The sequence below is a fragment of the Lepeophtheirus salmonis genome, chromosome 14, assembly GCF_016086655.4.
Source record: "Lepeophtheirus salmonis chromosome 14, UVic_Lsal_1.4, whole genome shotgun sequence".
In the NCBI taxonomy this organism is placed as follows: domain Eukaryota; kingdom Metazoa; phylum Arthropoda; class Copepoda; order Siphonostomatoida; family Caligidae; genus Lepeophtheirus; species Lepeophtheirus salmonis.
This window is the reverse complement of record NC_052144.2, coordinates 16,888,765-16,904,292: the sequence shown is the minus strand read 5'-3', so window position 1 is coordinate 16,904,292 and position 15,528 is coordinate 16,888,765. Positions and strand designations below refer to the sequence as shown.

The 15,528-nt window shown below is 26.3% G+C and overlaps 1 protein-coding gene across 6 annotated transcripts in view; it reads left to right on the top strand.

Moving 5' to 3' along the window:
- Positions 1 to 15,528, top strand: part of LOC121129701 (uncharacterized) — a 371,351-nt gene that overhangs the window by 281,452 nt on the left and 74,371 nt on the right. For all 6 annotated transcript variants that reach the window (XM_071893235.1, XM_071893232.1, XM_071893233.1 and 3 more), the window contains one exon: positions 2,895 to 3,247. In XM_071893235.1, coding sequence (XP_071749336.1) covers positions 2,993 to 3,247 — 255 coding nt within the window. In that variant the 5' untranslated portion in view covers positions 2,895 to 2,992. The remainder of the gene's footprint in view (positions 1 to 2,894; positions 3,248 to 15,528) is intronic.

The window sequence follows — 15,528 nt, the reverse complement described above, 5'->3', positions numbered from 1 at the left end:
GCTTCTTAAAATTCGTGAAATGAAAGTCAACCTCTGCGTGTGCCTCATCCATTTCCCTCCCTCCTTCATATATCAAGTTCAGGACAATATTCATAATCAATGTAAACACTTTTTTAATCATAAAAACACTTTTAAATAAGTTTTATTATTTTTACCTTTAATTTGTTGATTGTATTAAGGGTAAAAAATGACTCTGCACAATAATAGTACCAAATTACTATAATACCAGATATTTTAGAACTCAAACCACCATTAAAAAAATTGAAATCAGTTTTGAATTCTTCACTTCAAATAAATTCGATTATTGGCTTCAATTCACAAAGTTTGTGTTCTCCAGTGTTATTTATAGAAAGTTGCTCCTTTTTCGACTACACTTTTCGATACATTAAAGGATCATCTTAGAGAAAATATTTTAATTATTTGTAAACGATATTGAATTGAAACTTTAGAGCACTTTTTAGCCCAATATATATTTCAAGATCAACGAATACATATAATTTCGATCGATAGTAAATTCATACATACTCTTAATTATAAAGGAAAGAAACTATTGAGAACAAAGTAAAACTCTTTAATAAATTTACTTTGACAAGACAAAAAGCAGTGATTAAAAACTTTTTTTTAGTCACTGTTTTGTCAATACCAAAATAAGAAGGAGAAATAAAGAAGAAATGTTTTTCTATAACAGATAAATAATAAAAACAAACCTTCTTACTATGATATAAAATAAAATATTCATCTTCTATTTGTGATCTGTTTCTTTTTCTTTTTTCCACGTTGATTTTACAAAATGTTGATATAAAATATAAATTTTTTTATGTTGTTGAAAACTTTTTATTTCCCCTCAAATATTATCTTTTTTTGTTAAAGTTGTTTATGTTTGGGTCGTAAATATCATAAGATTGTAATCTGAGCCACATTTTTAGTCGTACAATAATAAAAGTGTTTATTTACCAACATTATACTTACTCACCTACATATTATATAAAAAAGTTGTGTGGTTTGTTTTCTATTTGAAGAAATAAATAAAAGTTAAATTGATGTCCCTTTAAGATAAAAATACGATTAGAAAGCATTCGAAGATAAATAAAAACTTGAAAGGAAATTTAGTTGTGTAAAAAAAGAAAGGAAAACTCTTCGAATAATTGAACTAACAACTTTTAAAATATATCTTTTAACATTTGGCCCTTACTCTTTATTTTTCTTATTTAAGACTCTTGGTGCTTTCACCATCAAATATGACTAATATTAATAAGTGTATATAAACTCTTGTTATCAAACTTATTAACATAACCATATTAATTTTGGTAATTTTTTATTTTTTGTGATAAAACTATTGCAGACTTTTCAAACCCCAGAATGGGTAACCATATTAGATATACGTCCAGAAAAATCTCTTCTGTGAAAGAGTAGCTAGATGGAGGATTGTTATACCTTTATCCCAGTCTGATCAAGTTTTTACTTTAAGGCCTTAGTTGTGGTCTGGGGGTTGTAAATTACCTCTAAGCATAGTTTTCTTACTAGTTTGAGGGAACTTACATATCGTATGGTCTGAAGAGTTGCCAAAGGGAGATCATACTACCTTAAAATTCCCGTATTACCCTTTACAATTATATATAAAAAAAACATATTGCAGCTTTTAAGTGTGGATAGTTGTTGGATTCAGTCATTATTAATTTACAATTTTGCAAAAAATCTTTAAAATGTTGGTTTTTCTGGAAATAATCTGGTTCTAATTACTTGATTTGGACAAACCGCACTAATTTAAATTTTTTTGCATGAGAGCACATATGGTGGAGCTAATTTTAGCTCTATAGTTGTGGAGTTGTTTGCGTTCTAAAAACCTTACAAATTTCAAATTATGAATATAATTTTAAGTCAATTTGAAATTAAATCGATTAACTGATTTTCTTAAATAATACTGATAAAAAGTGAAGAGCCTCATTGCAATAAATTTTATTTAACTAAATATCATTAGAACTCATTTTTGGGCAATATTTATTTGCAACGGCACATGGGCATTGCTAATTACTACAAGGCATGATAGCAACCAACTTTATTTTCAAGAAAACTTTCTAACATCACCTCTACACTCTTTTTATTCAGAATTTATAATCTAAATATAAATAAAAGTTATGAATTACAAACATTTCACTGAAATGATGTTGTTCGTAATCCGAGGTATTACTGCTATTCTAGCAATATATGAATATTAAATTTATTAGTGAATTACTAGCTCGGCTCTCTTTCTGTTTCTTTCTTTCTCTCCCTAACTCACCTCGTCCTCTGTTATCTCTCTGTCTCTTTACAAATCTAATCCATCACTTTACAATATCTTTCCTTCCCTTCCCCTCCTCTTCAACTGAGTGATCTCTGTCTTTCATCTTCAACAAGAACGAGACGGTTAAATCACTCCCCAAAATACATAAAACATAACATATGTAAATACGTTTTCCCTCTCTCCTACCAGGGATTTGATTGAATACTGCTCCATTTGAACAGTTATATATGATTATTTAATTATTTTTTTATGGATACAAAAAAATCCGTAACAATATATAAAATTTGCATTGAAGTTATGCTGTGAAGAAGTTTTTATAAAATGAAATGATTAAAATTTTCCCATTTGAGATCTTTAAAAAAAAGGAATTTAAAAAAAGAACTCATTAATGTTATGATTAATTACATGGAGTCTGTCATTTAGGTATATAAGCGTTACAAACGTTGTAGTTGAGCATTATAGCATAATTATTCAATTATTATATGTAGATAAATAATATAAGTAAAATGTATCAAAAGTGCTTACTTTTAAAAAAAATAATTTCAAATGATGTTTTATATTTATAAGACTTAATGAGTTCAAACCAACTTTTTTATGATGTGTTTATTTACAGATTATGCCGAGCAAATCATGGTATGAATTATTTGTAATGCCCTCTTCTATGAAGGAGTACTACGCTATTCGGTGAGCTGTTAAATCAATACATCCAAAATGTTGATGATGACAAAGCAAACACGGAGAGTAGAAAGGATATATTTCTATCTTCCTTTCCTTCTGATACTCGTTACCCATGTTGGAGCTCAATATAAAGTTTATCGAAACGATCCTTTCGCTCTTTTGTCCGGAACATTAAGGACCTATCAAAAAGCAGCCTGTGACTCACAGACACTTAGTTTGGAATGTCCTGTTGGAACAAAGATATCCATTCAGTTAGTCAAATATGGACGAAATAAACCCTCATCGCAGGTAAGAGATTTCATCTTCTCATAAATTATAATTCCTTGTTGCTAAAAGGACATATCGTGATTTATATTTAGTATTTCCTTATGAGTTCCTTGCTGTTGGAGTCGTTACAAATGTATATATATATATACTTACATATAAATATAGGAACATTAAAGAACACCCAAGAGTCAAATTTCCACAAAAATCTCCTTTATACAAATACATATAGTTGTTGATTTTGTTTCTAAAGTGTGTGTTTTTATCGCCCCCCCCCCTCCTCTCCTACTTCCATCGCGCATACACTCTTACATAAATAAGGAAACCATTTAATGACTCTGTAAACTCCATTGCCCCGGAGAATACGTTAATACCCAAGCTCATTGATCCTAATTTCACTCCGTATGAGGAAAAGTAAAGTGTATAGCCATGCTTATTACATGTAGTTGCTAAAGGCAGAACTTACTTTTCCTTATAAGTATTAATGTTTTTGTAATAAATGTATAAATGAAGAATATAAAAAATAATTTTTATTTAGCTGAAGTATTTATCGATTGTATTAATACTAAATACATATTTACTCTTAACAAATTTATATAATGAATTATATTTAACTAACACATCATTATATTCTTGTTAAAAAAAATTAGATATGTTTCTACCTTTTTGTTAAAAGTTAGTTCTACATAAAAAAATTAACTTCCTCCCTCAAATTTTTTTAAAAACTCTGTGGAGAAAATGTTTTAATATTTTACAATGATTCATTGGCTAATAAACTATATTTTAAAAGGTCATGGAGTTGAAATTATGTGAGTTTCTCCGTAATTTGACGTAAGTTCCGTAGAATAAGGTTAAAAAAAGTACGGAAAATTGGACATTTGCTATCATAATTAAAGCAATTTGAGTATTCTTCAATTACAAAATTGTATTAAAATAAACACTTTGAATAATGTTCAAGGTACTTCAATATTTATCTTTTAAATGTGAGGTCAATTATGATCAATTTATTTAATAAGTTGTTTCAGTTTCTTAAAAGACTTAGAAAAATCAATACCTTGTTTTATAATTATAAAAACCATGTTTTGTTTTGAGGAAAAGTTTCATTTTTTTCTCCGGAATTAACATAGCTAATCTTAGAAACAGTTTAAATCTATAATTCAAATAAACATTATATAATGCAGATAATGATTCATTATCAAATATATTAATCTAACTTCTCATTCTCAAAAAGTGCGTCAGAAATTTGTACAAAAAGGATCACACAAGAAAACACTAAAATACCTTACGTGTTAAGAAAAAACTAATTATAGGTTACTGACTAATAAATCAAACAAAACTAAATATATGCTACAAATTGCCTCTAGCTACTTATAAACAACAAAATTTTGATGATTTGTTATATTCATGAAAGAAAAAATGGCTTCAGAATAAGGAAACATATACAATAGATACTACTGAAAAAGATTGTCTTGATCAGTGGTTCTTAAAACTTACATATATACATTGTGAAACACCTAAAAAAATATTGAAATATCAGAATTAATTAAAAATTATAAATTTGACACTTTTTGAGAGAATATTACTCCAAATTATATGATCATTCATAATTTTTTATTTCATTTCTTGAAAACAATGTATATTTGTTAACTTTTTTATTTATAAAGTAGTTTAGTAATTTTCGCTTAATTCCAATGCCTTAGAACAAGTGTTACAATCGTTCTATTTAAGCCAACGAGAATCACAATTCATAATGCCCTTGTGGTAGAAGCCATTGTCCCTTTTTGCAAAAAAAAACATTATAAAGGTTGAATTTTCAGCTCTTGTCTTTATGCAACTGAAAATGTAAAAAATATATTTGTGGTTGGGAAAACTATCTACGGATCATAAAAAAAGGGTCATTTACGTCCATAAATGAGACAGATTGGCAAATTTGTTGCTACATATATAATATAATTCAGGCAATTATCTGCAGTTGGCTAATTTACATAGATGGTAAATCTCCCGATAGATATTTTTCGATGAGAATATTCCAAAGGAAAATTTCATAATACTATTTTTGCCTCCTCCACTATCATTGTCACTATGTCCATAAATGGACTCCTTAAAAATGATAGCTAAAGGAGAGTTTGCGTACCACTAGTTTGAGAAATACTGCTTTAGGTGAATCGGCTGTATAAATTTAGCACCTTTTTATTTATCTATTGATATATATTTAAAGTTGTTGGGATATTGGCTTTGTTTTCCTATTGTTCAAGGACTTCTTTGTCCGTAAAAAAGTTTTTTAATCTTAGCTTAAAACTATGGGTTGTATTATACTTCTTATAATTTGAAACCATTTTAAGGATAAGTCATTATCAAGTTTATTATTTGATAGATCTGAAGTAAAGTCCATATATTCTAAGTTCAAATATATTCTAAAGTCTTTTGCATTGAATGTTAAGTCATTGCTTATAAATTCAAGTCTTAAATACTTTTTTCAGAGGCCATTTGAATACCCAAAAAATAATTTGAACTCCATTCAAGTGCATAATAGTTTATCTACCCACTTGAGTCATTGGACTTTTTTTGACTTTATCATCAATAAATATTAAAAGTAATAGGGATAACCAAATCTCAATTTTTATATATTATCAGTTACTTATTGTAAATATTTTACTATTTATTCTGACTTGAGTTGAGTTTTTTTTTCCTTTAGTTAATAATTAAAAATATGTTTTGTATTGTAAATAAATGTAAAAAAAGAGATTGGTTGAACAAGGATCGCAACTTGTGTAAACTCTCGATAATGCTTCAATAAATGAACTTTTCTTCAAGTTCTAACCTCTATATTTCCTAAGGTTATAATATAAACTGGCTCTAATATTACTTAGTTCTGTCGTTAACACACTTTTGTGAATAAAAACATATTTATTTTCTCATGTCAGAATTGTTGAATCAAAATATAACTGACAGAATTATTTTACTTTAAGGAATACAACATGTAACAATATATATATATATACTTGTTTGTATACATTAACATCAAATAGTGTAAACGTTTTTTTATATTAAAGTAATTCTTTTTATTAAGTTTGGCCAAACTTTCCCATGATAAGTCTAGTTTGATTATTTGCCAATAAAATCAATCCTTTTCATTATTCTACTCAAAGTAGACAATCAATTTTCTTTAAAAAAAAAAAAAAATGATTGAAAAACCTTTTCTTTTAACTTTTTTCTTCTTTTTATAAGACTTTAAAATAAACTTTTAATTCAATTTACAACTTTGGCTTCTGATGTTTTTTTTTTGTTTTTTTTAAACTATTTTACTTGCTACAATATAAAATCAATGATTGTTGTTAAGAAAAAAAAAAAAATAATAATTAATAATTACTTCATTTTGTTGTATTAAGTTTATGTTACTAATGAAGATCTTTATAAAAAAATTCATTAAAATAATTAATATTTATAAGTGAGAAAGATTGTTCTTCTACAATTAAATATTCAGAACACCATTATATAGACTATGTACATAAAAACTTATTAAACCTCCAAATAACTAATAATTTATGTATTACCGAAATGGACGAATTGATTCATCTATATTTATATGAGTATATACTTTGTCCTTTCGATAGATTATTAAGATATTGAGTGATATTGTTTATGTTCGTTTAAAACCAAATAATTGCCATTTATGAATACTTAGAAATTATTATTGAATTACTAAAATTTTAAGAGTACAAGTGGGACATAATATAACATTATATTTTTCTACAAATAATGTAATAACCAGGTAGACATAGTTTGTGTTTTACTATTTAAGGAGTACATAATTCATAACAAATTCATTTATCTAAGTGAAACTTCTGTGTATTCAGCATTACCAGGCTACAAAAATCGAAGTATTTTCTTATTACATGATACAAAATATCTGTGCAAATATCTAATTTTCTTTGATACCAATACGGTGTAGATATTGTAAATTTTGTACGATATATCAATTTTTTTGATTTCGATCCGATATATCATCACGTATAGTCCTTTCTAATAAATTGATTCTAAGAGTTGTACGTAATCAGTCAGTTTGATGACTATTTATTATATCCTTGTTCGAAAGGTGGAGTGAAAACAAAGATCACGTTGTGATTAAGACAGTAATTTTAACATAATATTCAATTATTTTTTCAACTATTTGTAGAAAAGAAACTTGGCTCTTTCAACAGCTTTTGCTATTAAAACTATAACAAATGCAATACAATCCTTTTCTTAAAAGTGGTTCAAATATTGTTTACTCTACGGTAAACCCTAAGTCAGGTCGAAGTTTTTCGAATGACCATTGCAAGTGTTGTTATTGCCCCACCGACGATTAGTGTACTGATATTTCTATTTAAAATAGTAAATCTGAAAAAAATATCCTTATTAATCTGTGGGTCATCTTATCAATGACAATTTTATGCTCTTATTCAATTAGAGCGATTTTATTTCTTTTTATGTTGGAGGGCTAGGAAATATAATCAAAGTTGTTTTAAGAAAAACAAAAAAAATATGTTACGCAAAGAGAATTTCCTCTGATTTTAGCATTTCCGATATGTTATCGATAGATAAGCTTCACCTGAGAGTTTTAAAGAAGACAACTTCACAATCTCCTTTAAAAACATATATTGTTTTGTTTTTTTGTTATTTTCTAGAGTTTATATTATTATTTTAAGTATATGTTTATTTATGTTTTGATCATCTATTTAAAGAGCCACACTTCCAACCCCACTTCCAATCTTCTTACTTCTATGCGACTGTAACCCTTCTGCCAAATTAAGAAATTTTTGATTTTAATTTCAATTTGTATTTATAATAATAATAATTTACTGATTGAAATTATTTATCGAAAAATACAAATATAATGCAGACTCATTTGTAATCATCAGTCGTATTTAATACATTTTCTTCCCCAGGAATTTCTTATATATGTTTTTCTGCAAACATTTACAAAATCAACATATTGTTATCTCCTTTCCAAATATCTACTGTGCAAATCATACCCTTGACATGAAAAAAAACACTGCCTTTTTTTCCCCCACATTATTCAAACACATCAATTACTGATTCATGTAAGAGTTCTTGTTTTAGATCGAATTGTGTTGATACGTTATTTGTGCAATCGACGTTTTTTCTTAAATAATCTTTTTTCTCAATGACTGTAAGTCCTCATATTGATTAGAGTTCGATGTACATAAAAATGTATTTAATGGGTACATTTATTATACAAAAAAAAATCTTTAGTTCGTATTTTTTAATACAAAAACGACAAACAGCCCTGGAGTGCTTTTATTCACAATAAATTATTTATTTAAAGACACACTTCGACATGTGTACTACATTGTATATTTATTGCAAATGTATTGACTTCAATTTAAAATAGCTTCAAGTTGCGGATAAAAAATGCACACCTACATATACTCATAATCTTTTTTTGGCTCTTTTCCATATATTTTTGCTTGTAAAGGTAAATTACGGGGATCAATACCCCTACAAGAAGCCAGATGAAGGCGGTCTTTATAGAAAATATATGTGAAAGACTAAGTAACTTGTATATACATATGTATATATAATGCGAATACATACCAGAAATAATTTGAACTACGCAAAATAAATAACATTTTACTCTCCGTTAGTGAACATCCTTTTTATAAAAAGAATCCCCCTCTCCCTAAAAATAAAAATGAACTTATTTAATTGCATGATAAACACAGTTGAACAATTAATATAGTTAAGTCATTTACATTTTGTATTATTACTTATACTATTTCATTAATTTTACTCCCGTAAATATGAATTAAAATGCTAAAAAAAACTTATTTGAATTATCAGACAGTGAGAAAAAAATAAATCCCCATTTAAAAATAATATTACCAACATCATTTTGGGGGTTTAACAAGGAAAAATTTGTCATTAATTTCGTGAAAACATTAAACGTATTTTTTTGGAAAAAATATATATATTTATAATAATTATAACTTTTTTGTAAGTTTGGGAATCAAATTAGTAATTATCAGTTTTAGTAAAGTTGTGTAAATTATATAAAATAACAGCTACAATATTATACTTTTTTAGCTACTATTCTACGCCTCAGTCCTCACATTTAAAAAAAAAAAGAAAAAGAGAATTAATTCAATCGGACAGAAAAACATAGGAACAACTATTAAGCAAAACTGTTTCTTAAATTAATTAAAGCTCGATTAAAAATGGATAAATATACAAATAATCTCTAATAAAGGCATTTTCGAGATCAATAAGTATTGCTTATAATCTGATTTATTGTTTGATGAGCATACTAAAAAGTATTGGCAATAAAGTGTAGATTCAAGGACATGAGAAGCATTTTTATAAATGCCAAGGTGTATAATATACCACTTAACTAACGTAGGGTTTCATTTATTTGGATTTAGTTAGAGTACTATAAAATAAATTAAACTATTTAGAGACTATAGTTTGTATTGGAATATGTATTATTACTTTTTTGAATGGAATAATATTTCTCTACAACTGACTTGAATACTACAAAATCTCATTTCATGTGCTTTTTCCTCTCTGAACAACTTGGCTGAGACGCCTCAACGTTGACCCGCAATTATTACACAAAACGTCTTCTGATTTTTCAGGAGTTTTGCCTAGCTAGATTTCTGACTTATGTCACTTACTATGTCTTTTTATTTAGTAATGCTAAAGTTATGTGGACTTTAATTCTGAGTTACCCTGTACGTAAATAAATATGTGAGTAATTGTTTGAATCTACACTATTAAATCATAATTCAGTATAAATATCCAATAATTTTGTTTTTTCCAAGAAAAAATGCATTAGTTTTTATATGAAAAGCTTTTATTTGTGTATTTTCCCCTAAAATATCGTTTTTTTAATCATATAAAATGATGTTTTTTCTTGACAAATTCTAACAAATATTTATTTATGTTCGTAAAGTATATATACCATTTTCACTAATTCCATATCTTTTTATTATTATTAGCTTAGCTATATATGCATATTTTTTAAGTACACAACAACAACAAATATTTTATCATTAATCATCACAAAGCCTGTTTTATATAATATATACAACGCGATGTTAAACAAAAAACATATGTATATAGCGATTGTACAAGTTTGTTTTAATTAATTAATCATTAATTTAGAATTATATGCAGTGTATTTTTTTTTAAATAGTTAATATGACTCATATTATAACCTATGCAATTTAAAGTATGTTTCGGAGGAAAGAAACTTAGCTGTCATGAAGTTTTATTATGTCAGTTACAAGCAGCTGCAGCGAGAGAGTTGGGGAGATAAAAATAAAATAAGGAGATAGGTAGGAATTATTCCAATGTTGTTCCTCAATTCTACTCTAAGTTCAATTAGGACTTCAAATAAAACTCCAAAATAAATCCTCAAGGTTACTCTAGGTCTTTTATGAGCACACACAAAGGTTCAATTCAGATATGTATATAATTGTATGTAGTAAAAAAAGTAGTTCACTCCTGAGGAATAAAATACTAATGAAAAAGATTTAGGAAAGAAAATTTATTCTTCATTTTACAAACTAGCAAATAATGGACGATCTAAAAAATGCACTCGATTTTAATCACTTACTATGTATATCTGTTATTCTTTCTTTTTTTCTTTGACAAACTTTTTAATAATTTGAGGGAAGAATCTACAATTCGAATTGCCAACAAATAACATTAATTCTTGCATTTCAGCTTTTTTGGGTATTTTTTTCTTCATCAACGTATGAACGCTTTATTTAGTTTTGATTTATTTACCTTTAATTATGTCAGATATAGTTGCATTGTACATGATAGTATTATAATTACTCGTACTAACCCAGAAATGGTATTTAAAGTACAAATCATCCTTTTCTAGGATAAATAGAGAGAAAGATCTGTCTATTGAGCTACGTTGTTTCACTTTATATGAGTTAATTTAGATTGATCATTCATTTAATATAACTAATGTTTAAACAGTTTGATAGTTACTTTATATATTCAACAAGAATCAAAATTAATATTACAATTGCTTTGCAAGGAGTAGAAAAAATATGATAAATGAGAGTATTGAGATAGTCTATAATCTAGTCCAATTAAAAATTACTTATTGATAGAAAATTATAAGTTTTTATCTATTTATTATTATTTTAGTAATGGAAGAATATATCTAAAGATATGAAAACGTAATGCTAATGAAGCATTTCATCTAGGTTAATTTATTTTTATACTTAAAGGGTGAGTAAACTTAAATGATATTATCATATTAAAATGTTTATGGAACTTACGATCATCATTTCATAGATACATTTTTTATAGTTCACGGGATATAAGTTTGCAAATCTAAGCCTACCCTTTCAAACACTAAATTAATCGTATGATGACTGGCATCCCTAGCCTCCTTTTGTGGGGACTCAATCCAAATCTATTATAATAATATATATTAATACTATTAATGTTGATTATTTTGAAGTATAGTAACATCTATTTTAAATACTCCCAAGCTTAGAAATAAAATTTGTTCTAACTGCATAATGCATGTTTTAGTAACAATATGTCTGTAGCAAGACTGTATGTTTGTTTTTGGGGTTTTTTAATAACAAATAACATATAAAATTTAAAATACTCATCAGTAAGATATAACGGCAAAAATTAATCTGATCCTTATACATTTCCTATTTCATACCTGCTTGGTAACTTTATTATAAAGTTTAAATATTCATTCAAAAAATAACACTAATGATATTAGTTAATTGAACTTAGTGAGCTATTTAAATTTATCATAGATATACATTATCCATTCAATGATATAATTTAACAAAGTACTCATTTTAAATTTAAAAGGAGTAGTTTCAAAATTTAGTTAATATTCCTTTGAAACTTTTATATGAATTCCATTATTATCAAAAATTATCGAGAAGTAAAATAAGAAATAATTTATTGTAATCTTAAAAGAAAGGAAGCCCAGACGACAATTAACATAAAATACTTGAAGTTCAGTGTATCAATTATTGTAAAAACTGCTAGCTATAAATAAGTTGAAGTATTAAATATCTTTGAATAACTTGGAAACAAATTTTTTACTACATAAATATTATCGTTATGTAAGACACATTCATACTCTATTGATTCTAAACAAAATTACTTTGCACAAATTACTAGGCCCCTTCCATTATATTTAGCTGTATCAACTAGTAAAGTTATATTTTTTTAGTGGAATATTTTGATAATACACATTTGCAGAGAGCACATGTGCACATTTTACAGAGAGTTAAGATAAATATTTCTATAATGTAAAATATACTCAAATAATAGTAAAATATATATATTTTTTTAATATTGTTTTTATGCAATATTATTACACGTCAAAACATTGCACTTGAGCTTAATCTACATCTTTATATAAAAAAAGTAATTTGTAGTCATAACTTATGTTAAAAAGATCATCAATAACACAATTTAACACAAGAATGGTATCATAGTGAAACCATTTTGACTTTGCCGTATGGTACTATCGAATATTTAAATCCGAGCCTCCTCAAAAAAGTACATTATTAGGCATGGGAACACTACTTATAGATCAACTTTCGAACCGATTGACATTTTCATGATTTCTAAAACAGGTTATGCTATCTCAGTGGACAGCAAAATCATTTTTGGAGCCATTGATTCTATTTGGTAACAGATATACACAGGCAAAGCCAAATTTTGATACTTAGCATCAAGTGAATACTTGTATTGTAACTATAATTGTTTGAACAGAATACAACCTATTTTTTTGGTCAATATAGTTCAGTACCTTTGATCGGATAATATTTAACACTAGTATTCCTTAAAGGAAGGTTCTATGCCACCGTCAATCTTCGGTGTAATTAGTATTATGTTTTTATTTTTTTAAATTTAGTATGTTTAAAAAAAAATTTGAAATAGTTTTAAAACAAATTTACATTAAGTTTTAGTGAAAGCAAAGTTTTAAGATTATATTTAAAAAAATAATATACAGAAAAAATGAATTTATAACGTATACAATTTTTTATTTGTTAGAATGACGTACACTAACTCGAGTAAAATCGTTTTTTTCTTGATTTCTTATCCAGGGATATACTTCTAAGCAATCTGTGCGGCACTTTTAAATATCTTTCAACTTATCTCTCCCTTTCTTCCAGTAGTTGCACCATAGAACAAATAAATTTCTTTAATCCTTCTTTCAAATTCTGCAGCGATCTACTCCATTTTGATTGACGTTTGTACAGAAAACTTATCTAAGTAAGGTGGGATGGGGGCTCATTTTCGTTTTGAAATTTTAAAACTACTAATAAACTATTTAATATAAACTAAGAAATGTCGAACATTCAGCTACCATTGAACTCGCTTTTGAAAAAAAATACTTCAATATTACGAGCAAATGATTCATTTTAAGATTTCTAAATTAACTTTTGTATTTCTACATTTACCTTTTCAAGCTCATTACTTTAAAAAATTTCTCAATCTGATTAAATATTTTCCAGTGTCTGTTTAATAATCTTTTTTTAAATAATGTTTACTCTTTTCTCTATGAGTACACCCAAAAGGAAAATAGCAAATATAAATATTTAAACCAATTTACCATAAAAAGTTTATATTATAAAAAAATTGACATTGGAAAAACTTAATTGGCAGATTTTTACTTGTCATAGAATTATGATAATTATATTTATTAGATGTAATAAAAAGAAATCTATTATTTTAAACGGATTTAAAAATGAAAAAAAATCAATTTTTATCTCTTTGCAATCAAAGCGGTGTTTACATGATTGTCTGACTGGACGATTTCCATGGAGGTGAATTGCTGTTACAGTATTAAAACCATAAAAACTATTTTTTTTAAAACTACCTTTTTTCAAACAATACTCAATCACAAAAATGTCTTTCTTTGGATTTTTAGCAAGTTATATTATCTTTCTAAGACAATCAAACGTAAATCGATTGAGCTTATACAATGCGAGATACACATTACTTAAGCCATATATTTGAAAAATAATTTACTTTTTTACAATACCTATTATTATTTTAATAAAAAATACTGGATTTAGATTGACCACATGATTTAAAATAATGAAAGTTAAATTTATGGCAAAAACATTTAAGCAGTCATTTTTCTTACTCAAATGTTTAAACGTTATCTGCTGTAATTTGTAAAGTACATTCATTAGTTCATAAATTAAGATATAATATTTATGATAATCATGATCCAGAGGATTTTTGAAGAACTCTTATAGATATGATTTCATATATTGAGTCTTGGTCCTTCATTAAGGATATTTAAAAAATAGAAAAATAAATTATTAAAAAATAGCTGATAGATTAACGTAGTGATTTAGATTTAGCGTTTAAAAAACGCCGATATCCGATGTAAATTATGTCTTAAATAGTGGTCACTCTAACAAAAAATTGAAAAACACAGTTTTAAGGAACTGTACATTTATACTTTTTACATCCTTACATCAAATAAACAATAAGAACCCACTAAATATTCGATGGTTTTCGAAACTTTCTTTATCAAATAAATGGTTCATTAATCAGAGAAAAGAGATATTTATTTGTTAGGATATATACGTTTTTTTTTTTTTTGTAAAGAATTAAGTTTTATTTTTTCACTCATCCAACCATTAAAAAAAGGAAATCTTATAAAATAATATAATGTATGTAAGATAAGCCTTGCAACAAAGGAGTAAAATATGCATTCGTCTGCCTCCCTCCTCTTTCTTAAATTATGTGTCAATTTATCATTTATAAAAGAATATGATTATAGTCGTGAATGTTCTTTAGACTTGATTTTGATTGCTTAATCTATCTATCACTATATTTGCATATTCATATTTGGATGAGATATATTTAGAATTTGAAGAAAAGTGTCATAAATAATTGATTTTTTCTATTGAAATTTGTAATAGAACCCTATCTATAAAACTTCTATTTAAATGTAATAGAACATTTCAAAGCTATCAATATAAATTCAATTAAATACATTTAATTTGATATTTTCAAACCTCCCCTTTATTTCTTTGGCAAATCATATTGTCGAAACTCCTTTTGTTTTTAATTATCTCAAAAAATAAATTCGCAATATGGTAATTACTCATTGGATTTTTTCTGACAAGAAAATGAATGTTTTTGTATCTATTGGAGCATTATTCAACCATGTATTTTTTTATTTCTTTTTTGTGAACAAGAATGTATTATTTCAGATTGTAATACTGAGCAAATATCAACATAATATTAATAACTATTAATTGTGAATTTTATAATTTTTG